Source organism: Salvelinus alpinus, chromosome 9 (genome assembly GCF_045679555.1).
Source record: "Salvelinus alpinus chromosome 9, SLU_Salpinus.1, whole genome shotgun sequence".
NCBI classification, from domain to species: Eukaryota; Metazoa; Chordata; class Actinopteri; order Salmoniformes; family Salmonidae; genus Salvelinus; species Salvelinus alpinus.
In genome coordinates this window covers 3075621-3102283 of record NC_092094.1, presented here as the reverse complement: position 1 = coordinate 3102283, position 26663 = coordinate 3075621, and the positions used below count along the sequence as shown (strand labels likewise).

Below are 26663 nucleotides of genomic sequence, written 5' to 3'. Positions count from 1 at the left end.
GCAGTAAAATTAGAACTGCGAGAAGTGAACAAAAAGCCAGAGGACTGGGAAGAGAAGTGAGAGAGAGATTTTCATGCCTAAGTATTTTTCCGATTTGTCCGGTGAACGACCTGAGAGACAAGGCAAGAAGGGCATTCTATGCCATCAAAAGGAACATAAATTTCAACATACCAATTAGGATCTGGCTAAAAATACTTGAATCAGTCATAGAGCCCATTGCCCTTTATGGTTGTGAGGTCTGGGGTCCGCTCACCAACCAAGATTTCACAAAATGGGACAAACACCAAATTGAGACTCTGCATGCAGAATTCTGCAAAAATATCCTCCGTGTACAACGTAGAACACCAAATAATGCATGCAGAGCAGAATTAGGCCGATACCCACTAATTATCAAAATCCAGAAAAGAGCCGTTAAATTCTACAACCACCTAAAAGGAAGCGATTCCCAAACCTTCCATAACAAAGCCATCACCTACAGAGAGATGAACCTGGAGAAGAGTCCCCTAAGCAAGCTGGTCCTAGGGCTCTGTTCACAAACACAAACACACCCCACAGAGCCCCAGGACAACAGCACAATTAGACCCAACCAAATCATGAGAAAACAAAAAGATAATTACTTGACACATTGGAAAGAATTAACAAAAAAACAGAGCAAACTAGAATGCTATTTGGCCCTAAACAGAGAGTACACAGTGGCAGAATACCTGACCACTGTGACTGACCCAAACTTAAGGAAAGCTTTGACTATGTACAGACTCAGTGAGCATAGCCTTGCTATTGAGAAAGGCCGCCGTAGGCAGACATGGCTCTCAAGAGAAGACAGGCTATGTGCTCACTGCCCACAAAATGAGGTGGAAACTGAGCTGCACTTCCTAACCTCCTGCCCAATGTATGACCATATTAGAGAGACATATTTCCCTCAGATTACACAGATCCACAAAGAATTTGAAAACAAATCCAATTTTGATAAACTCCCATATCTACTGGGTGAAATTCCACAGTGTGCCATCACAGCAGCAAGATTTGTGACCTGTTGCCACAAGAAAAGGGCAACCAGTGAAGAACAAACACCATTGTAAATACAACCCATATTTATGCTTATTTATTTTAACTTGTGTGCTTTAACCATTTGTACATTGTTACAACACTGTATATATATAATATGACATTTGTAATGTCTTTCTTGTTTTGAAACTTCTGTATGTGTAATGTTTACTGTTAATTTGTATTGTTTATTTCACTTTTGTATATTATCTACCTCACTTGCTTTGGCAATGTTAACACGTTTCCCATGCCAATAAAGCCCCTTGAATTGAATTGAATTGAATTGAGAGAGAGAGAGAGAGAGAGAGGACAGAGGACTGGGAAGAGAAGTGTGTGAGAGAGAGAGAGAGCGAGGATAGAGGACTGGGAAGAGAAGTGTGTGAGAGAGAGAGAGAGCGAGGACAGAGGACTGGGAAGAGAAGTGTGTGAGAGAGAGAGAGAGCGAGGACAGAGGACTGGGAAGAGAAGTGTGTGAGAGAGAGAGAGAGCGAGGACAGAGGACTGGGAAGAGAAGTGTGTGAGAGAGAGAGAGAGCGAGGACAGAGGACTGGGAAGAGAAATGAGAGAGAGAGAGAGAGAGAGCGAGGACAGAGGACTGGGAAGAGAAATGAGAGAGAGAGAGAAAGAGGAGAGGTAGTCTGGATTGTGAAGCCACAGGGAACAGAAGAGAGGAGAGGTGAGGTGAGGCAGGAAGTGGAGAGGAGAGGGCGTAGGTCCTCCATTGGGACTTGTCAGTGAGATAGTGACCTCATCTGACCCCTACACTACTGCCCACCACACACACACACACACACACACACACACACACACACACACACACACACACACACACACACACACACACACACACACACACACACACACACACACACACACACATACACACAGTACCGCACAGCCAGGGCCCTGAGTCCCCATCCAAACCAAATGCAACACACTGCCATGGAGTACAGCTGCATTCTCAGGTTCCACTGCTTCAGCTGTAGTCATTCTAGGCCTGGTACTCACAAGATAAATACCCTGTTCCGTCTCTACTGGACTAACTGTATACAGCGGATCTGGTTTTCAAATAAAAAGATACGTCAGCAAAAGTACGAGCGGAAAAGAAAGAATGTTCTGTGTTGGAGAGTCACGAGAGAGGGAAGGAGAGGGAGGGAGGGAGAGAGAAGGAGAGAGAGGGAAGGAGAGGGAGGGAGGGAGAGAGAAGCAGGGAGGGAGAAGGAGGGAGGGAGGGAGGGAGGGAGAGAGAGAGAGAGAGAAGGAGAGAGAGAGAAGGAGGGAGGGAAGGAGGGAGGGAGAGAGAAGGAGGGAGAGAGAGAGAGGGAGGGTGGGAGGGAGGGAGGGAGAAGGAGGGAGGGAGAGAGAAGGAGAGGGAGCGAAGGAGGGAGGGAGAAGGAGGAGGGAGGGAAGGAGGGAGGGAGAGAGAAGGAGGGAGAGAGAAGGAGGGAGAGAGAGAGAGAGAGAGAGAGGGAGGGAGAGGGAGGGAGGAGAAGGAGGGAGGGAGAGAGAAGGAGAGGGAGGGAAGGAGGGAGGGAGAAGGAGGGAGCGAGAGAGAAGGAGGGAGGGAGAAGGAGGGAGGGAGAGAGAAGGAGGGAGAGAGAAGGGGGGCCGGGTAATAGCTGGGCTAGAGAGACGTCGTGATTGGTTGAGGCAAAGGGGGAAATGGGAAGCAGATTTCCACATCAGGGCTGTTTCTGCTCTGCTGTAACTACACATCAGGGCTGTTTCTGCTCTGCTGTAACTACACATCATGGGCTTCCGTGTGGCACAGCAGTCTAAGACACTATGTCTCAGTCCTAGTCCCTGGTTCGGATCCAGGCTGTATCACATCCGGCCGTCATTGTAAATAAGAATGTGTTCTTTAATAACTGACTGGTTAAATAAAGGTTACATAAATATAATGTCTATTCTTTTCTCTACGTTTTACCACCAGTCTGATTAAAACCGTTATATGGATAGTTGTCCTTTCTGCTTCACCAATTCAATACAGAACATAATGTAGCCGTGTTAACGCCAACCAAGCAACACCAGGCAACGTAGATGCAAACAGATATATTCTGCTATAGGGCAACACAAATGTAATGCCAGTACACTATTCTGATGGTTTTTTGGCACCATGCTACCCATCATTAAAACCTCTTAAGGATCGGATCCCTTTTTTTCAATTTTTTGCCTAGAATGAAATTCACAAATCTAACTGCCTGTAGCTCAGGACCTGAACCAAGGATATGCATATTCTTGGTACCATATGAAAGGAAACACGTTGAAGTTTGTGGAAATGTTAAATTAATGTAGGAGAATATAACACATTAGATCTGGTAAAAGATGATACAAACCAAAAAAAATATGTGTTTTCTATGATTTTATATGTTCCATCATCTTTGAAATGCAAGAGAAAGGCCATAATATCATATAGGAGTTTAGGCGCAATTTAGATTTTGGCCACTAGGTGGCAGCAGTGTGAGTGCAAAGTTTTTATTGATCCAGTGAAGCATTGCAATACTGGACAATAGAATGTGCTGAATTGGTCAATTGATAAGTTTGCACACTTCCAGGAATGTCATAAATGATGGATCATTAGCTTATAAACTAACTTTCACACGTCTAGATGGCCGGGCGGGGTGGGTGTGGAGCCAGAGACAGCAGGGGTTCAAATTGCAGACCCCAGTTCCTACATTTGAATAGAAAAATTGATTTTTATCAAACAAACTATGCTACATTTTATGGGACCCTCAGGATGACAAATCAGAGCCAGATTACTGAGTGTAAGTACATTATTTACCTTCAGAGGTGAATGTATCAAACCAGTTGCCGTGATTCAAGTATTTTGTTGTTGTGCACTCTCCTCAAACAACAGCATGATATTTGAGATTAACAAAAATTACAGCTTTCTGCCCATGTGTGTGAGTGAGAGAGAGAGAGAGAGAGAGAGAGAGAGAGAGAGAGAGAGAGAGAGAGAGAGAGAGAGAGACTCTTGATGAATGTAGAGAGAGAGAGACTCTTGATGAATGTAGAGAGAGAGAGATTCTTGATGAATGTAGAGAGAGAGAGACTCTTGATGAATGTAGAGAGAGAGAGACTCTTGATGAATGTAGAGAGAGAGAGACTCTTGATGAATGTAGAGAGAGAGAGACTCTTGATGAATGTAGAGAGAGAGAGAGAGAGAGAGAGAGAGAGAGAGAGAGAGAGAGAGAGAGAGAGAGAGAGAGACTCTTGATGAATGTAGAGAGAGAGAGACTCTTGATGAATGTAGAGAGAGAGAGACTCTTGATGAATGTAGAGAGAGAGAGACTCTTGATGAATGTAGAGAGAGAGAGACTCTTGATGAATGTAGAGAGAGAGAGACTCTTGATGAATGTAGAGAGAGAGAGAGAGAGACTCTTGATGAATGTAGAGAGAGAGAGAGAGAGACTCTTGATGAATGTAGAGAGAGAGAGAGAGAGACTCTTGATGAATGTAGAGAGAGAGAGAGACTCCTCCCTCAATGTAACACACTAGGTAACACATTACTTGAAGCCTGCAGGTATAATGCATTACATGTTGTTATAGGCATGTTATAAGCATGCATAACCCTTTATAACAAGCCTTTGGTGTGAGGATACTGCTAACTGAATGAGTATAGCAGCCCCTGATAAGGCCACTTTGACAATGTTGGACAAGTCTTAGGGAACAATGTTGTATGATAACTGTGACGGTTTGCGTGTGTCTCGGTGCTACAGAGGAGAACCAACCCCAAGCAAATCCTCCTACAGTGCTGTTTGTATGTGCTATAACTCCCTCTCCAGCCTCATCAAGCCACCAGTTGTTGACGTATTTCAGGGCAACAACTCCTTTGTCTCGTTGATGTTAGTAGCTAACAGGTTCTTCCTTTCACCTGTTTCAGATATCCCTTCCTATCGGACCTCAACTACTACTGACCAGCTGGCGCTCCAGAGACCAGATATCCCTTCCTATCGGACCTCAACTGACCAGCTGGCGCTCCAGAGACCAAATATCACTTCCTATCGGACTTCTACTGACCAGCTGGCGCTCCAGAGACCAAATATCACTTCCTATCGGACTTCTACTGACCAGCTGGCGCTCCAGAGACCAAATATCACTTCCTATCGGACTTCTACTGACCAGCTGGCGCTCCAGAGACCAGATATCCCTTCCTATCGGACCTCAACTGACCAGATATCCCTTCCTATCGGACCTCAACTGACCAGATATCCCTTCCTATCGGACCTCAACTGACCAGATATCCCTTCCTATCGGACCTCAACTGACCAGCTGGCGCTCCAGAGACCAGATATCCCTTCCTATCGGACCTCTACTGACCAGCTGACAGACAAGACAACTGACTGATCGAAAATAATAATAATAACGTTTGGATTCAAAGTTTTAAAGACACAGAAACTAAGGAAGAGCTAACCAAGCAAACTGACTGCATTAGAGACTAAAGAAAGAAACACACAACAACAATAACAACAGCAGCAGATGGACTGACTGACTCGACAGACAGACTGGCGGTGTACTGTGGAGGACCTGACAGACAGACGGGCGGTGTACTGTGGAGGACCTGACAGACAGACGGGCGGTGTACTGTGGAGGACCTGACAGACAGACGGGCGGTGTACTGTGGAGGACCTGACAGACAGACACATATCAACTCTCTGACGACCAGCCGGTGCCTCACAAGATGGCTGACAAGCAGATCAGGTGAGCTAATGGCTTTCGAAGACTACACTGTGAAATAGAACCCTATTCCCTACATAGTGCACTACTTTAGACCAGAGCCCTACAGAACCCTATTCCCTATATAGTGCACTACTTTAGACCAGAGCCCTATAGAACCCTATTCCCTATATAGTTCACTACTTTGGACCAGGGCCCATATATTCCCTAAATAGTGCACTACTTTAGACTGGGGCCCATATGTTCCCTATATAGTGCACTACTTTTGACCGGGGCCCATATATTCCCTATATAGTGCACTACTTTTGACCGGGGCCCATATATTCCCTATATAGTGCACTACTTTTGACCGGGGCCCATATATTCCCTATATAGTGCACTACTTTTGTCCGGGGCCCATATATTCCCTATATAGTGCACTACTTTTGACCGGGGCCCATATATTCCCTATATAGTGCACTACTTTAGACTGGGGCCCATATATTCCCTATATAGTGCACTACTTTTGACCGGGGCCCATATATTCCCTATATAGTGCACTACTTTAGACAGGGGCCCATATATTCCCTATATAGTGCACTACTTTTGACAGGGGCCCATATATTCCCTATATAGTGCACTACTTTAGACCGGGGCCCATATATTCCCTATATAGTGCACTACTTTAGACTGGGGCCCATATGTTCCCTATATAGTGCACTACTTTTGACCGGGGCCCATATATTCCCTATATAGTGCACTACTTTTGACCGGGGCCCATATATTCCCTATATAGTGCACTACTTTTGACCGGGGCCCATATATTCCCTATATAGTGCACTACTTTTGTCCGGGGCCCATATATTCCCTATATAGTGCACTACTTTTGCCCGGGGCCCATATATTCCCTATATAGGGCACTACTTTAGACCGGGGCCCATATATTCCCTATATAGTGCACTAATTTAGCCCGGGGCCCATATGTTCCCTATATAGTGCACTACTTTTGCCCGGGGCCCATATATTCCCTATATAGTGCACTACTTTAGCCCGGGGCCCATATATTCCCTATATAGTGCACTACTTTAGACTGAGGCCCATATATTCCCTATATAGTTCACTACTTTTGACCGGGGCCCATATATTCCCTATATAGTGCACTACTTTAGCCCGGGGCCCATATATTCCCTATATAGTGCACTACTTTAGACCGGGGCCCATATATTCCCTATATAGTGCACTACTTTAGACTGAGGCCCATATATTCCCTATACAGTGATCCCTCGCCACTTCGCGGTTCACTTATCGCGGATTCGCTATTTCGCGGATTTTCATAATGCATTTATTATTTTTTTTTGGTGCATTGTGCTCTGCATTCTGATTCGCTAAAAACTCACTCCCGCTTCTTGTATCAAAACATGCTACGAATTGTGCTATCATTTTGTCGTCTCGTGCAGTTATGTGTACGTACATAAAACAGCTTGGCAAATTTACATTAAGTTGGCCAAATTATCTTGTAATTTCGAACATCTCCTAAACCCATAATGTCGACGAAACGGCCTACACGTGAGTCACTGTATTTGTATACATGTAATAGTTGCTAATTGTAAAAAAAAAAGAAAAGTTTTCTATTTCGCGGATTTCACTTATCGCGGGTCATTTTCGGAACGTAACCCCCGCGATAAACGAGGGATTACTGTATAGTTCACTACTTTTGACCGGGGCCTATATAGTGCACTACTTTAGACCGGGGCCCATATATTCCCTATATAGTGCACTACTTTTGACCGGGGCCCACATTAGGCACTATACTACGTAGGGAATAGAGTGCCATCCAGCCTAAGCTGTGTTTCAGTTTAGAAAACAGAAGTGAAAGTTGTTGAGTACTGCATTATATTCATGTCTTCTTTCTTACACGAGCAACGCCTTGCCCCGCCCACCTGAGACAGCCCTGATGTGTATCCCCGCCCAACCATCAGATTCTCAGTGTATTTCATGTTGCTTCTCCCTGTAGTCAACCATCAGATTCTCAGTGTATTTCATGTTGCTTCTCCCTGTAGTCAACCATCAGATTCTCAGTGTGTTTCATGTTGCTTCTCCCTGTAGTCAACCATCAGATTCTCAGTGTGTTTCATGTTGCTTCTCCCTGTAGTCAACCATCAGATTCTCAGTGTGTTGTATGTTGCTTCTCCCTGTAGTCAACCATCAGATTCTCAGTGTATTTCATGTTGCTTCTCCCTGTAGTCAACCATCAGATTCTCAGTGTGTTTCATGTTGCTTCTCCCTGTAGTCAACCATCAGATTCTCAGTGTTGTATGTTGCTTCTCCCTGTAGTCAACCATCAGATTCTCAGTGTCTTTCATGTTGCTTCTCCCTGTAGTCAACCATCAGATTCTCAGTGTGTTTCATGTTGCTTCTCCCTGTAGTCAACCATCAGATTCTCAGTGTTTCATGTTGCTTCTCCCTGTAGTCAACCATCAGATTCTCAGTGTGTTTTATGTTGCTTCTCCCTGTAGTCAACCATCAGATTCTCAGTGTGTTTCATGTTGCTTCTCCCTGTAGTCAACCATCAGATTCTCAGTGTGTTGTATGTTGCTTCTCCCTGTAGTCAACCATCAGATTCTCAGTGTGTTTCATGTTGCTTCTCCCTGTAGTCAACCATCAGATTCTCAGTGTGTTTCATGTTGCTTCTCCCTGTAGTCAACCATCAGATTCTCAGTGTATTTCATGTTGCTTCTCCCTGTAGTCAACCATCAGATTCTCAGTGTCTTTCATGTTGCTTCTCCCTGTAGTCAACCATCAGATTCTCAGTGTGTTTCATGTTGCTTCTCCCTGTAGTCAACCATCAGATTCTCAGTGTTTCATGTTGCTTCTCCCTGTAGTCAACCATCAGATTCTCAGTGTGTTTTATGTTGCTTCTCCCTGTAGTCAACCATCAGATTCTCAGTGTGTTTCATGTTGCTTCTCCCTGTAGTCAACCATCAGATTCTCAGTGTGTTGTATGTTGCTTCTCCCTGTAGTCAACCATCAGATTCTCAGTGTGTTTCATGTTGCTTCTCCCTGTAGTCAACCATCAGATTCTCAGTGTGTTTCATGTTGCTTCTCCCTGTAGTCAACCATCAGATTCTCAGTGTATTTCATGTTGCTTCTCCCTGTAGTCAACCATCAGATTCTCAGTGTGTTGTATGTTGCTTCTCCCTGTAGTCAACCATCAGATTCTCAGTGTGTTTCATGTTGCTTCTCCCTGTAGTCAACCATCAGATTCTCAGTGTGTTTCATGTTGCTTCTCCCTGTAGTCAACCATCAGATTCTCAGTGTGTTTCATGTTGCTTCTCCCTGTAGTCAACCATCAGATTCTCAGTGTGTTTCATGTTGCTTCTCCCTGTAGTCAACCATCAGATTCTCAGTGTGTTGTATGTTGCTTCTCCCTGTAGTCAACCATCAGATTCTCAGTGTGTTTCATGTTGCTTCTCCCTGTAGTCAACCATCAGATTCTCAGTGTGTTTCATGTTGCTTCTCCCTGTAGTCAACCATCAGATTCTCAGTGTGTTTCATGTTGCTTCTCCCTGTAGTCAACCATCAGATTCTCAGTGTGTTTCATGTTGCTTCTCCCTGTAGTCAACCATCAGATTCTCAGTGTGTTTCATGTTGCTTCTCCCTGTAGTCAACCATCAGATTCTCAGTGTGTTTCATGTTGCTTCTCCCTGTAGTCAACCATCAGATTCTCAGTGTGTTTCATGTTGCTTCTCCCTGTAGTCAACCATCAGATTCTCAGTGTGTTTCATGTTGCTTCTCCCTGTAGTCAACCATCAGATTCTCAGTGTGTTTCATGTTGCTTCTCCCTGTAGTCAACCATCAGATTCTCAGTGTGTTTCATGTTGCTTCTCCCTGTAGTCAACCATCAGATTCTCAGTGTTTCATGTTGCTTCTCCCTGTAGTCAACCATCAGATTCTCAGTGTGTTTCATGTTGCTTCTCCCTGTAGTCAACCATCAGATTCTCAGTGTGTTCTATGTTGCTTCTCCCTGTAGTCAACCATCAGATTCTCAGCGTGTTTCATGTTGCTTCTCCCTGTAGTCAACCATCAGATTCTCAGTGTATTTCATGTTGCTTCTCCCTGTAGTCAACCATCAGATTCTCAGTGTGTTGTATGTTGCTTCTCCCTGTAGTCAACCATCAGATTCTCAGTGTGTTGTATGTTGCTTCTCCCTGTAGTCAACCATCAGATTCTCAGTGTGTTTCATGTTGCTTCTCCCTGTAGTCAACCATCAGATTCTCAGCGTGTTGTATGTTGCTTCTGTATATTAGCTGATGAAATTGACATATTGTGATATTTGGTGTCCGCAGTGGGATGATGTAACACTAGAAAAGTTAAATAAAATGTCATCGTTATTTTAAAGTTACTGGTTTGTCTCCTCTCCTCTCCTCTCCTCTCCTCTCCTCTCCTCTCCTCTCCTCTCCTCTCCTCTCCTCTCCTCTCCTCTCCTCTCCTCTCCTCTCTCCCATGATTCTCTCTCCCATGATCCTCTCTTCCTCCCCAGTTTGCCTGCCAAATTGATAAATGGTGGAATTGCAGGGCTGATCGGCGTGAGCTGTGTGTTTCCCATCGACCTGGCCAAGACCCGCCTGCAGAACCAGCAAAATGGATCACGACTTTACACCAGCATGTATGTATTACAGTTTCCCGACATGGGTGCGAACCAATGCCCATCTGCAAACACTGTCCATCCAAGACTGCGTTGTAATCGCTCTACCAAACTCAGGACTCAATGCTTCTACAGTGCAACTCACATTTCACCAGTTAAATCTCTTTATTTATCTCTATATATTTATTTTACATCATACCATGTTAATCATGTAATAATAATGTTAATGTTAATAACAGATCTACAACACACAACCAACCAGCCAATAACAGATCTACAACACACAACCAACCAGCCAATAACAGATCTACAACACACAACCAACCAGCCAATAACAGATCTACATCACACAACCAACCAGCCAATAACAGATCTACAACACACAACCAACCAGCCAATAACAGATCTACAACACACAACCAACCAGCCAATAACAGATCTACATCACACAACCAACCAGCCAATAACAGATCTACAACACACAACCAACCAGCCAATAACAGATCTACAACACACAACCAACCAGCCAATAACAGATCTACATCACACAACCAACCAGCCAATAACAGATCTACATCACACAACCAACCAGCCAATAACAGATCTACAACACACAACCAACCAGCCAATAACAGATCTACATCACACAACCAACCAGCCAATAACAGATATACAACACACAACCAACCAGCCAATAACAGATATACATCACACAACCAACCAGCCAATAACAGATCTACAACACACAACCAACCAGCCAATAACAGATCTACAACACACAACCAACCAGCCAATAACAGATCTACATCACACAACCAACCAGCCAATAACAGATCTACATCACACAACCAACCAGCCAATAACAGATCTACAACACACAACCAACCAGCCAATAACAGATCTACAACACACAACCAACCAGCCAATAACAGATCTACAACACACAACCAACCAGCCAATAACAGATCTACAACACACAACCAACCAGCCAATAACAGATCTACAACACACAACCAACCAGCCAATAACAGATCTACATTACACAACCAACCAGCCAATAACAGATCTACAACACACAACCAACCAGCCAATAACAGATCTACATCACACAACCAACCAGCCAATAACAGATATACATCACACAACCAACCAGCCAATAACAGATCTACAACACACAACCAACCAGCCAATAACAGATCTACATCACACAACCAACCAGCCAATAACAGATCTACATCACACAACCAACCAGCCAATAACAGATCTACATCACACAACCAACCAGCCAATAACAGATATACATCACACAACCAACCAGCCAATAACAGATCTACAACACACAACCAACCAGCCAATAACAGATCTACAACACACAACCAACCAGCCAATAACAGATCTACAACACACAACCAACCAGCCAATAACAGATCTACATCACACAATCAACCAGCCAATAACAGATCTACATCACACAACCAACCAGCCAATAACAGATATACAACACACAACCAACCAGCCAATAACAGATCTACAACACACAACCAACCAGCCAATAACAGATCTACAACACACAACCAACCAGCCAATAACAGATCTGCTGGTTCTGTGTTCAAGGTGTGTTATTGATTGGTTGGTTCTGTGTTCTAGGTGTGTTATTGATTGGTTGGTTCTGTGTTCTAGGTGTGTTATTGATTGGTTGGTTCTGTGTCCTAGGTCCGTTATTGACTGGTTGGTTCTAGGTCCGTTATTGACTGGTTGGTTGTGTGTTATTGATTGGTTGGTTCTGTGTTTTAGGTCCGTTATTCCCTGTTTCTATGTTCTAGGTCCGTTATTGATTGGTTGGTTGTGTGTTTTAGGTTTGTTATTCCCTGGTTCTATGTTCTAGGTCCGTTATTGATTGGTTGGTTGTGTGTTTTAGGTCTGTTATTCCCTGGTTCTATGTTCTAGGTCCATTATTGATTGGTTGGTTGTGTGTTTTAGGTCCGTTATTCCCTGGTTCTATGTTCTAGGTCCATTAATGATTGGTTGGTTGTGTGTTTTAGGTCCGACTGTCTTATCAAGACCATCCGCTCAGAGGGATACTTCGGGATGTACAGAGGTAGGTTTGGGTGAGGACATAGTGACAGGTCATAGTGACAGGTCATAGTGACAGGTCATAGTGACAGGTCATAGTGACAGGTCATAGTGACAGGTCATAGTGACAGGTCATAGTGACAGGTCATAGTGACAGGTCATAGTGAAGCCAAGCAGCACAGTGAGGTCATAGTGCCATTTGCTGAACCCTGATACTATCAAAGCAGCTTAGCAGTCAGAGACACACAGGTACACACAGGTACACACAGGTACACACAGGTACACACACACACACACACACACACACACACACACACACACACACACACACACACACACACACACACACACACACACACACACACACACACACACACACACCAGTATACAGAATAGTACTAGTAGCCTGCCATGTGTGTGAGTGCCTGGGAATTGGTAAATCCTCATAATTCTCGCTCACACCCCTCTCTCCCTCTCTTTCTCTCTCTCTCACTTCCGCTCTCTCACACCCCTCTCTCCCTCTCTTTCTCTCGCTCTCACTTCCGCTCTCTCACACCCCTCTCCATATCTCTCTCTCTCCCTCTCTTTCTCTCGCTCTCACTTCCGTTCTCTCACACCCCTCTCCCTATCTCTCTCTCCCTCTCTCTCTCGCTCTCTCTCTCTCACTTCCTCTCTCTCACACCCCTCTCTCCCTCTCTTTCTCTCTCTCTCACTTCCGCTCTCTCACACCCCTCTCCCTCTCTCCCTGTCTCTCCCTCCCTCACTCTCTCTCCCTCTCTCCCTCTCTCTCTCTCCCCCCCTCTCCCCCTCTATTTCTCTTTCTCTCTGTCTCTCTCACAAACCACTCTCTCCCTCTCTCCATACCCCCCCCCCTCCTCTCTCTCTCTCTCTCTCACGCTCTCACTTCCTCTCTCTCACACCTCTCTCTCCCTCTCTCTCTGTCTCTCACTTCCTCTCATTGTTACAGGGTCTGCGGTGAACCTAACCCTGGTCACTCCAGAGAAAGCCATCAAACTAGCAGCAAATGACTTCTTCAGACAATACCTCTCCAAGGATGGGTAAGATGTGATGACTAAGACTAAACACACACACACACACACACACACACACACACACACACACACACACACACACACACACACACACACACACACACACACACACACACACACACACACACACACACACACACACACACACACACACTCCAATTTGGACACCCTAGACCCACTCCAATTTGCTTACCGACCCAATAGGTCCACAGACGACGCAATCGCAACCACACTGCACACTGCCCTAACCCATCTGGACAAGAGGAATACCCATGTGAGAATGCTGTTCATCGATTACAGCTCAGCATTTAACACCATAGTACCCTCCAAACTCGTCATCAAGCTCGAGACCCTGGGTCTCGACCCCGCCCTGTGCAACTGGGTCCTGGACTTCCTGACGGGCCGCCCCCAGGTGGTGAGGGTAGGTAACAACATCTCCACCCCGCTGATCCTCAACACTGGGGCCCCACAAGGGTGCGTTCTGAGCCCTCTCCTGTACTCCCTGTTCACCCACGACTGCGTGGCCATGCACGCCTCCAACTCAATCATCAAGTTTGCGGATGACACTACAGTGGTAGGCTTGATCACCAACAACGACGAGACGGCCTACAGGGAGGAGGTGAGGGCCCTCGGAGTGTGGTGTCAGGAAAATAACCTCATACTCAACGTCAACAAAACAAAGGAGATGATTGTGGACTTCAGGAAACAGCAGAGGGAGCACCCCCCTATCCACATCGACGGGTCAGTAGTGGAGAAGGTGGAAAGTTTTAAGTTCCTCGGTGTACACATCACGGACAAACTGAACTGGTCCACCCACACAGACAGCGTTGTGAAGAAGGCGCAGCAGCGCCTCTTCAACCTCAGGAGGCTGAAGAAATTCGGCTTGTCACCAAAAGCACTCACAAACTTCTACAGATGCACAATCGAGAGCATCCTGTCGGGCTGTATCACCGCCTGGTACGGCAACTGCTCCGCCCACAACCGTAAGGCTCTCCAGAGGGTAGTGAGGTCTGCAGAACGCATCACCAGGGGCAAACTACCTGCCCTCCAGGACACCTACACCACCCGATGTCACAGGAAGGCCATAAAGATCATCAAGGACAACAACCACCCAAGCCACTGCCTGTTCACCCCGCTATCATCCAGAAGGCGAGGTCAGTACAGGTGCATCAAAGCAGGGACCGAGAGACTGAAAAACAGCTTCTATCTCAAGGCCATCAGACTGTTAAACAGCCACCACTAACATTTAGCGGCCGCTGCCAACATACCGACTCAACTCCAGCCACTTTAAAAATGGGAATTGATGGAAATTATGTAAAAATGTACCACTAGCCACTTTAAGCAATGCCACTTAATACAATGTTTACATACCCTACATTACCCATCTCATATGTATATATACTGTACTCTATATCATCTACTGCATCTTGCCATCTTTATGCAATACATGTACCACTAGCCACTTTAAACTATGCCACTTTATGTTTACATACCCTACAGTACTCATCTCATATGTATATACTGTACTCTATACCATCTACTGCATCTGCCATGCCGTTCTGTACCACCACTCATTCATATATCTTTATGTACATATTCTTTATCCCTTTACACTTGTGTGTGTGTGTAAGGTAGTAGTGTGGAATTGTTAGGTTAGATTACTGTTGGTTATTACTGCATTGTCGGAACTAGAAGCACAAGCATTTCGCTACACTCGCATTAACATCTGCTAACCATGTGTATGTGACTAATAAAATTTGATTTGATTTGATTTGATTTGACACACACAGATGATTAACTGCCAACACACTCCTTAACATATCACATTATGCGGCCTGTGTCTCTGTCTCACTGTTTGACTGTGTCTCACTGTGTCTCTGTCTCACGGTGTCTCTGTCTCACTGTGTCTCTGTCTCACTGTGTCTCTGTCTCACTGTGTCTCTGTCTCACTGTGTCTCTGTCTCACTGTGTCTCTGTCTCACTGTTTGACTGTGTCTCTGTCTCACTGTGTCTCTGTGTCACTGTGTCTCTGTGTCACTGTGTCGCTGTCTCACTGTGTCTCTGTCTCACTGTGTCTCTGTCTCACTGTTTGACTGTGTCTCTGTCTCACTGTGTCTCTGTCTCACTGTGTCTCTGTCTCACTGTTTGACTGTGTCTCTGTCTCACTGTGTCTCTGTGTCACTGTGTCTCTGTCTCACTGTGTCGCTGTCTCACTGTGTCTCTGTCTCACTGTGTCTCTGTCTCACTGTTTGACTGTGTCTCTGTCTCACTGTTTGACTGTGTCTCATATGAATGTTTGATTGTTTCTCTGATTAGTTTTCTACCAGTGCTTCAGAAAGGCCTAGTGCTTCAGTAAGGCCTAGTGCTTCAGTAAGGCCTAGTGCTTCAGTAAGGCCTAGTGCTTCAGTAAGGCCTAGTGCTTCAGTAAGGCCTAGTGCTTCAGAAAGGCCTAGTGCTTCAGAAAGGCCTAGTGCTTCAGAAAGGCCTAGTGCTTCAGTAAGGCCTAGTGCTTCAGTAAGGCCTAGTGCTTCAGTAAGGCCTAGTGCTTCAGTAAGGCCTAGTGCTTCAGAAAGGCCTAGTGCTTCAGTAAGGCCTAGTGCTTCAGTAAGGCCTAGTGCTTCAGAAAGGCCTAGTGCTTCAGAAAGGCCTAGTGCTTCAGAAAGGCCTAATGCTTCAGAAAGGCCTAGTGCTTCAGTAAGGCCTAGTGCTTCAGTAGGGCCTAGTGCTTCAGTAAGGCCTAGTGCTTCAGAAAGGCCTAGTGCTTCTGAAAGGTCTAGTGCTTCAGAAAGGCCTAGTGCTTCAGTAAGGCCTAGTGCTTCAGAAAGGCCTAGTGCTTCAGAAAGGCCTAGTGCTTCAGTAAGGCCTAGTGCTTCAGAAAGGCCTAGTGCTTCAGAAAGGCCTAGTGCTTCAGAAAGGCCTAGTGCTTCAGAAAGGCCTAGTGCTTCAGTAAGGCCCAGTGCTTCAGAAAGGCCTAGTGCTTCAGTAAGGCCTAGTGCTTCAGAAAGGCCTAGTGCTTCAGTAAGGCCTAGTGCTTCAGAAAGGCCTAGTGCTTCACAAAGGCCTAGTGCTTCAGAAAGGCCTAGTGCTTCAGAAAGGCCTAGTGCTTCAGAAAGGCCTAGTGCTTCAGTAAGGCCTAGTGCTTCAGAAAGGCCTAGTGCTTCAGAAAGGCCTAGTGCTTCAGAAAGGCCTAGTGCTTCAGTAAGGCCTAGTGCTTCAGAAAGGCCTCTTCACTATACTGAAAGATTAGAAACACAATGCAGTTGTTTTAGCCTTCTACGACACGGGATTATTTCATTTAACTGTTCACCGGGACCGTGTAGAACAAACGTTGCCCCAGATTTTAGCTACATAGCAAATTGGTTTTGACATAGCTCTCCCATAATGCTATCCTCCTGATTTCTGCTTACAAGCAAAAACTAAAGCACAAGTGACTCGCTCAACACGCAAGTGGTCAGATGAAGCAGATGCTACACTACAGGATTGTTTTGCTAGCACAGACTGGAATATTTTCCTGGATTCATCCAATGGCACGAAAGAGTATACCCCCTCAGTCACCGCCTTCATCAATAAGTGCATCGACGACGTCGTCACCACAGTGACCGTACGTACATATCCCAACCAGAAGCCATGGATTACAGGCAACATCTGCACCGAACTAAAGGGTAGTGCTGCTGCTTTCAAGGAGCGGGACACTAATCCGGACCTTTAATATAAATCCCGCTATGCCCTCAGACGAACCATCAAACAGGCAAAGCATCAATACAGGACTAAGATTGAATCATACTACACCAGCTCAGACGCTCGTTGGATGTGGCAGGGCATGCAAACCATTACAGACTACAAAGGGAAACACAGCCGAGAGCTGCCCAGTGACACGAGCCTACCAGACGAACTAAACTACTTCTATGCTCGCTTCGAGGCAAGCAACACTGAAGCATGCATGAGAGCACCAGCTGTTCCCGGAAGACTGTGTGATCACGCTCTCCGCAGCTGATGTGAGCAAGACCTTTAAACAGGTCGACATTCACAAGGCCCGCGGGGCCAGACGGACTACCAGTATGCATACTCGGAGCATGCGCTGACCAACTGGCAAGTGTCTTCACTGACATTTTCAACCTCTTCCTGACCGAGTCTGTAATACCTACGTCTTTCAAGCAGACCACCATAGTCCCTGTGCCCAAGACAACGAAGGTAACCTGCCTAAATGACTACCGCCCCGTAGCACTCACGTCTGTAGCCATGAAGTACTTTAAAAGGCTGGTCATGGCTCATATCAACACCATCATTCGGAAACCCTAGACCCACTCCAATTCACATACCGCCCCAACTGCTTCACAGATGACACAATCTCTATTGCACTCCACACTGCCCTTTCCCACCTGGACAAAATAACACCTATGTGAGAATGCTATTCATTGACTACAGCTCAGCGTTCAACACCGTAGTGCCCACAAAGCTCACCACTAAGCTAAGGACCCTGGGACTAAACACCTCCCCCTGCAACTGGATCCTGGACTTCCTGAAGAGCCACCACTAGGTGGTAAGGGTAGGCAACAACACATCTGCCACGCTGATCCTCAACACGGGGCCTCTCAGCGGTGTGCACTCAGTCCTGTACTCCCTGTTCACCCACGACTGCTGGGCCAAGCACGACTCCAACACCATCATGAAGTTTGCAGATGACACGACGATGGTAGGCCTCATCACCGACAATGATGAGACAGCCTATAGGGAGGAGGTCAGAGACCTGTCATTGGGGTGCCAGAACAACAACCTCTCCCTCAACATGGAAAAGGAGGGCCAAACGCCCCCATTCTCATCGACGGGACTGTAGTGGAGTGGGTTGAGAGTTTCAAGTTCCTTGGCGTCCACATCACCAACAAACTATCATGGTCCAAACACACCAAGAAAGTCATGAAGAGGGCACGACAACACCTCAGGAGACTGAAAAGATTTGGCATGGGTCCTCAGATCCTCCAGAAATTCTACAGCTGCACCATTGAGAGCATCCTGACCAGTTGCATCACCGCCTGGTATGGCGATTGCTCGGCCTCCGACCGTAAGCCGCTACAGAGGGTAGAATGTACAACCCAGTACATCACTGGGGCCAAGCTTCCTGCCATCCAGGACCTACATACTAGGCGATGTCAGAGGAAGGCCATAAAATTTGTCAAAGACTCCAGCCGCTCTAGTCATAGACTGTTCTCTCTGCTACCGCACGGCAAGCGTTACCGGAGTGCCAAGTCTAGGTCCAAAAGGCTCGTTAACAGCTTCTACCTCTAAGCCATAAGACTGCTGAACAAGACTGCAACCAATTACCTTCAGAAGTCACGTAATTAGTTAAATAAAGTCCACCTGTGTGCAATCTAAGTGTTACATGATCTCTCACATGATCTCAGTATATATACACTTGTTCTGAAAGGCCCCAGAGTCTGCAACACCACCAAGCAAGCGGCACCATGAAGACCAAGGAGCTCTCCAAACAGGTCAGGGACAAAGTTGTGGAGAAAGCCATTGCTTAAAGAAAGAAATTTGCGAACACGTTTGGTGTTCGCCAAAAGGTATGTGGGAGACTCTCCAAACATATGGAAGAAGGTAATCTGGTCAGATGAGACTAAAATTGAGCTTTTTGGCCATCAAGGAAAACGCTATGTCTGGCGTAAACCCAACACCTCTCATCACCCCATCATGCTGTGGGGATGTTTTTCATCGGCAAGGACTGGGAAACTGGTCAGAATTGAAAGAATGATAGATGATACTAAATACAGGGAAATTCTTGAGGGAAACCTATTTCAGTCTTCCAGAGATTTGAGACTGGGACGGAGGTTCACCTTCCAGCATGACAATGACCCTAAGCATACTGCTAAAGCAACACTTGACTGGTTTAAGGGGAAATATTTAAATACATGTCTTGGAATGGCCTAGTCAAAGCCCAGACCTCAATCCAATTGAGAATCGGTGGTATGACTTAAAGATTGCTGTACACCAGCGGAACCCATCCAACTTGAAGGAGCTGGAGCAGTTTTGCCTTGAAGAATGGGCAAAAATCCCAGTGACTAGATGTGCCAAGCTTATAGAGACAAGCCCCAAGAGACTTGCAGCTGTAATTGCTGCAAAAGGTGGCTCTACAAAGTATTGACTTTGAGGGGGTGAATAGTTATGCACGCTCCAGTTTTCAGTTTTTTTGTCTTATTTCTTGTTTGTTTTACAATAAAAACGTATTTTGCATCTTCAGAGTGGTAGGCATGTTGTGTAAATCAATGATACAAACCCCCCCCAAAAATCTATTTTAATTTCAGAAAAATGCCAAGGGGGGTGAATACTTTCGCAAGCCACTGTACATATACAAATTACCTCGACTAACCTGTACCTCCGCACATTGACTCGGTATTTTAGTTTATTTAGTAAATATTTTCTTAACTCTATTTTCTTAAACTGCATTGTTGGTTAAGGGCTCGTAAGTAAGCATTTCACGGCAAGGTTGTATTCGGCGCATGTGACAAATATATATTGATTTGATTTGAATTGCCTTCTACAGTTCTTACACAGAATATCTAATATTCATCTGATTCATCTGATCATCTAATATTCATCAGCATTCTGAATATTCATCGGCATTCTTAATATTCATCTAATATTCATCCAATATTCACCTGTATTCTTAATATTCATCAGCATTCTTAATATTCATCAGCATTCTTAATATTCATCAGCATTCTGAATATTCATCCACATTCTGAATATTCATCTGCATTCTTAATATTTGTCTAATATTCATCAGCACTCTGAATATTCATCTAATATTCATCATCATTCTTAATATTCATCTCATATTCATCTAATATTCATCAGCATTTTTAATATTCATCCAATATTCATCTGCACTCTTAATATTTCTACTTTCCCGGTGGACAAAATCACATTTCCTGGCATTTCTATGTAGCAGTCTGAGTGTACAGAATACTGATTCTATCTCTGGAAAACTACTGTAAACTATCGCAGGAATACTACTGGAAACTATATCTGGAATACTACTGGACACTATATCTGGAAAAATACTGGAAACTATATCTGGAATACTACTGGAAACTATATCATGAAAATCAATAAATTGTCCAAATAAGGCAAAGTAGAGCAGACTGAACCGCTGGTGTTACTGAGACCACTGTCCCCTGCTGCTCTGTCCTGTAATGTTACTGAGACCACTGTCCCCTGCTGCTCTGTCCTGTAATGTTCCTGAGACCACTGTCCCCTGCTGCTCTGTCCAGTAATGTTCCTGAGACCACTGTCCCCTGCTGCTCTGACCTGTTTCATGTTTGTGTGTTCCGTGTGTGTGCATGGATGAATCTTGAATATGTTTCTAGAGCATCTATCTATCTCTGTCACTAGAGCTGGGTCGGTGAATGATTGACTGTGAATGGTTAACTTGCTGACTGGTTGGCCATCTTGTAAATTATTAATGTGTCTCTATCTCTGTCTGTGTTCCAACGTCACAGGGAGATTAGTTACAACACATGTCACAACACATGGCACACTCGTACACAACTCAGTCACTAGATGTATGACTCACACACGACTCAGTCACTAGCTGTATGACTGAAACACGACTCAGTCACTAGCTGTATGACTCATACACGACTCAGTCACTAGCTGTATGACTGAAACACGACTCAGTCACTAGCTGTATGACTGAAACACGACTCAGTCACTAGCTGTATGACTGAAACACGACTCAGTCACTAGCTGTATGACTGAAACACGACTCAGTCACTAGCCGTATGACTGAAACACGACTCAGTCACTAGCTGTATGACTCACACACGACTCAGTCACTAGCTGTATGACTGAAACACGACTCAGTCACTAGCTGTATGACTGAAACACGACTCAGTCACTAGCTGTATGACTCATACACGACTCAGTCACTAGCTGTATGACTGAAACACGACTCAGTCACTAGCTGTATGACTGAAACACGACTCAGTCACTAGCTGTATGACTGAAACACGACTCAGTCACTAGCTGTATGACTGAAACACGACTCAGTCACTAGCTGTATGACTGAAACACGACTCAGTCACTAGCTGTATGACTGAAACACGACTCAGTCACTAGCTGTATGACTGAAACACGACTCAGTCACTAGCTGTATGACTGAAACACGACTCAGTCACTAGCTGTATGACTAGCTCATACACGTATTGACTTCCTCTCCTTTTGTCTTTTTCTCTCCCTCCCTTTGTATCTCTCTTTGTCTCTCCTTTCTTTCCTCTCTCTATCCCTTCTCTCTCTCCCTCTTTCTCCCCCTTCTCTCTCTGTCGATCCATCTCTCTCTCTACCTGTTTCTCTCTCCCACTCTCTCTCTCGCTCTCCCTCTCATGCTGTCTCTCTCTCCCTCACCCCCCTCTATCTCTCTCTCTCTCCCTCTCTCTCTCTCTCTCTCTCTCTCTCTCTCTCTCTCTCTCTCTCTCCTCCCTCTTTCTCTGTCGATCCATCTCTCTCTCGCTCTCTCCAGTCAGAAACTCACCCTGGTCAAAGAGATGCTGGCGGGGTGTGGGGCGGGTACATGTCAGGTGAGTGGCTTGTGAGGTGCGGGGAAGGTACAGTTGATGTCGAAAGTTTACATACACCTTAGCCAAATACATTTAAACTCAGTTTTTCACAATTCCTGACATTAAATCCTAGTAAAAATTCCCTGTCTTAGGTCAGTTAGGATCACCACTTTATTTTAAGAATGTGAAATGTCAGAATAATATTAGAGAGAATGATTTATTTCAGCTTTTATTTCTTTCATCACATTCCCAGTGGGTCAGAAGTTTACATACACTCAAATAGTATTTGGTAGCATTGCTTTTCAATTTTTTTACTTGGGTCAAACGTTTCAGGTAGCCTTCCACAAGCTTCCCACAATAAGTTGGGTGAATTTTGAGCTGGTGTAACTGAGTCAGGTTTGTAGGCCTCCTTGCTCGCACACGCTTTTTCAGTTCTGCCCACAAATCTTCTATGGGATTGAGGTCAGGGCTTTGTGATGGCCACTCCAATACCTTGACTTTGTTGTCCTTAAGCCATTTTGCCACAACTTTGGAAGTATGCTTGGGGTCATTGTCCATTTGGAAGACCCATTGCGATGAAGCTTTAACTTCCTGACTGATGTCTTGAGATGTTGCTTCAATATATCCACATAATTTTCCATACTCATGATGCCATCTATTTTGTGAAGTGTACCAGTCCCTCCTGCAGCAAAGCACCCCCACAACATGATGCTGCCACCCCCGTGCTTCACAGTTGGGATGGTGTTCTTCAGCTTGCAAGACTCCCCCTTTTTCCTCCAAACATAACGATGGTCATTATGGCCAAACAGTTCTATTTTTGTTTCATCAGACCAGAGGACATTTCTCCAAAAAGTACGATCTTTGTCCCCATGTGCAGTTGCAAACCGTAGTCTGGCATTTTTATGGCGGTATTGGAGCAGTGGCTTCTTCCTTGTTGAGCGGCCTTTCAGGTTATGTCGATATAGGACTCGTCTACTGTGGATATAAATACTTTTGTACCTGTTTCCTCCAGCATCTTCACAAGGTCCTTTACTGTTGTTCTGAGATTGATTTGAACTTTTCACACCAAAGTACGTTCATCTCTAGGAGACAGAACGCGTCTCCTTCCTGAGCGGTATGACGGCTGCGTGGTCCCATGGTGTTTATACTTGCGTATTATTGTTTGTACAGATGAACGTGGTACCTTCAGGCGTTTGGAAATTGCTCCCAAGGATGAACCAGACTTGTGGAGGTCTACAATTTTTTTTTCTGAGGTCTTGGCTGATTTCTTATGATTTTCCCATGATGTCAAGCAAAGAGTCACTGAGTTTGAAGGTAGTCCTTGAAATACATCCACAGGTACACCTCCAATTGACTCAAATGATGTCAATTAGCCTATCAGAAGCTTCTAAAGCCATGACATAATTTTCTGGAATTTTCCAAGCTGTTTAAAGGCACAGTCAACTTAGTGTCTGTAAACTTCCGACTTCAACTGTTCCTGTCAGTGAAGACAAGTTCTCTCTTAATGATACATCCTGTTCCCCATCTGGAGATACAGCCTACAGCACACACACACACACACACACACACACACACACACACACACACACACACACACACACACACACACACACACACACACACACACACACACACACACACACACACCACACACACACACACACACACACACACACACACACACACACACACACACACACACACACACACACACACACACACACACACACACACACACACACACACTTCCTCAGCCATCAGCAGAAGTGCCATGTTCCCCCCACAGTCTGTCTCAATCTGATTTGCAACGGACACCCTATTCTCTGCACGGTGCGCTACGTAGTGTAAAGGTAGGACACTATCTAGGCAATAGGATGGTTTCTGGGACCAGCCTCAGTGTGTACCCAGACACCACTAGGCATCAGCTGTTGACCTCTCTGTTGACCTCTCTAGTTCTCTAGAGAACTTAACTGATGGACGGAGATGAAAATAAACGCAGCGATCTTTAGACATTGTCTAATGGTCGCAAAAGGTTTTGATTCATGATTATGTAACAGGTCTACACAGCATAACCACTATGTCTAGTCTACATAACCACTATGTCTAGTCTACAGTAGGTCTACATAACCACTATGTCTAGTCTACAATAGGTCTACATAACCACTATGTCTAGTCTACAGTAGGTCTACATAACCACTATGTCTAGTCTACAGTAGGTCTACATAACCACTATGTCTAGTCTACAGTAGGTCTACATAACCACTATGTCTAGTCTACAGTAGGTCTACATAACCACTATGTCTAGTCTACAGTAGGTCTACATAACCACTATGTCTAGGTCTCCACAGCATGTCGTCTGCAGCTTGTATGAAGGACAGAGAGCTCTGGCATGTCATCAATGAGCACATTGCGCCGCCATAAAGCAAGTTAACAACTCAGCAGGTGATCTAGTATTCACAAGTCCTGCTGGCCAGACAGACACAGTGGGACAATAAAGTATTCATGAGCTCAGCTGTTCTGGACTGGTGGTAACAGTCAGATAAGGACTTGCAGGTCATTAGACCCTGAGCACGGTGTGTGTGTGTGTGTGTGTGTGTGTGTGTGTGTGTGTGTGTGTGTGTGTGTGTGTGTGTGTGTGTGTGTGTGTGTGTGTGTGTGTGTGTGTGTGTGTGTGTGTGTGTGTGTGTGTGTGTGTGTGTGTGTGTGTGTGTGTGTTAATGATGCACGGGTTGACTCATAACCTGCTGTCCCTGCGGTTATATCCACGTGTGCAGGCGGGTTTAGAGTCATGAAATATTGTGTGGATGAAGGGCGGGTTTAATAAAGAGAAAATGATGCATATAATGATATATCCTTTTTCCTGTTCAGTTAATATCTATAGGTTACATTGAGGTTTTCCTTCAGTGCACAAGCCCAAGCTTTAGGGCCTAACTGTACTCGAGCCTGTCACGTATTTCTAGGAGTGGTGGGTGTAGAGTCAGGGAATTCTAGGAGTGGTGGGTGTAGAGTCAGGGAATTCTAGGAGTGGTGGGTGTAGAGTCAGGGAATTCTAGGAGTGGTGGGTGTAGAGTCAGGGAATTCTAGGAGTGGTGGGTGTAGAGTCAGGGAATTCTAGGAGTGGTGGGTGTAGAGTCAGGGAATTCTAGGAGTGGTGGGTGTAGAGTCAGGGAATTCTAGGAGTGGTGGGTGTAGAGTCAGGGAATTCTAGGAGTGGTGGGTGCAGAGAGCAATACTTCCAATGGATGTGTTTATTTTGCTTGGTCTAGCCAACAATCAGGCAATGACCACAAATCAGGTATGTCTCCAAAAACCAGGAAATAACATACAACAAATTACGCAGGAGAAACACAACTACACCACTGACAGTAAGGATAAGCCCGCACACAAACAGGCGGGCACTGGAAGTTTACATAGACCATTGATGAACCAAAATAAGTAACAGGTGAAAACAATCAAGACAAAACCAACAGAAAAGAAAAAGGGATCGGTGGCAGCTAGTAGATCGGTGACGACGACCGCCGAGCGCCGCCCGAACAGGGAGAGGAGCCACCTTCGGTGGAAGTCGTGACAGAGCCACACATGTTTACACGCCAATCACCAAACGCTTTCGGGAACTAGGGCAGAAAAAGTTAATGTCGCTCCACTGAGGCAAAAAAAAAAAAAAAGGGGGCGGAGTTGAATTCATGAAGAGAAAAGCTGCCCAATGGGAGACTTGAAAAGGGAGGACCAGAATGATGTTTGGTGAAGTGGTAAAACAAGGATGATAGCAGTGTGGCTGTGTTGTTAGGATGATGTGTGATGATTGTGAGGCTCGATTACATTTGGACAGTCAGGACTTCAAACAGGCCTATGGCACGTCAAAGGAACTGGACTGTTCAGGCGGAATAGTAACCTAACTGAACTCTGGACCCTGACTGTAGGTCTATAACCTCTCATATAATATTAACTGTAGGTTTATAACCTCTCATATAATATGAACTGTAGGTTTATAACCTCTCATATTAACTGTAGGTTTATAACCTCTCATATTAACTGTAGGTTATAACCTCTCATATAATATGAACTGTAGGTCTATAACCTCTCATATAATATGAACTGTAGGTCTATAACCTCTCATATAATATGAACTGTAGGTCTATAACCTCTCATATGAACTGTAGGTTATAACCTCTCATATAATATGAACTGTAGGTCTATAACCTCTCATATAATATGAACTGTAGGTCTATAACCTCTCATATAATATGAACTGTAGGTCTATAACCTCTCATATAATATGAACTGTAGGTCTATAACCTCTCATATTAACTGTAGGTCTATAACCTCTCATATAATATGAACTGTAGGTCTATAACCTCTCATATAATATGAACTGTAGGTCTATAACCTCTCATATAATATGAACTGTAGGTCTATAACCTCTCATATAATATGAACTGTAGGTCTATAACCTCTCATATAATATGAACTGTAGGTCTATAACCTCTCATATAATATGAACTGTAGGTCTATAACCTCTCATATAATATGAACTGTAGGTCTATAACCTCTCATATAATATGAACTGTAGGTTTATAACCTCTCATATAATATGAACTGTAGGTTTATAACCTCTCATATTAACTGTAGGTCTATAACCTC

General features: G+C 44.9%; 1 protein-coding gene across 2 annotated transcripts in view; it reads left to right on the top strand.

Moving 5' to 3' along the window:
- LOC139584153 (mitochondrial glutamate carrier 1-like) overlaps positions 1-26663 on the top strand; it is a 103612-nt gene that overhangs the window by 53117 nt on the left and 23832 nt on the right. The window contains exons 2-6 of one of the 2 annotated variants that reach the window (XM_071415674.1): positions 5189-5745; positions 10241-10366; positions 12388-12443; positions 13386-13476; positions 21986-22043. In XM_071415674.1, the coding sequence (XP_071271775.1) occupies positions 5726-5745; positions 10241-10366; positions 12388-12443; positions 13386-13476; positions 21986-22043 (351 nt within the window). In that variant the 5' untranslated portion in view covers positions 5189-5725. Of the gene's footprint in view, positions 1-4927; positions 5746-10240; positions 10367-12387; positions 12444-13385; positions 13477-21985; positions 22044-26663 lie in introns of both variants that reach the window. The other variant, XM_071415673.1, reaches the window with a different exon arrangement.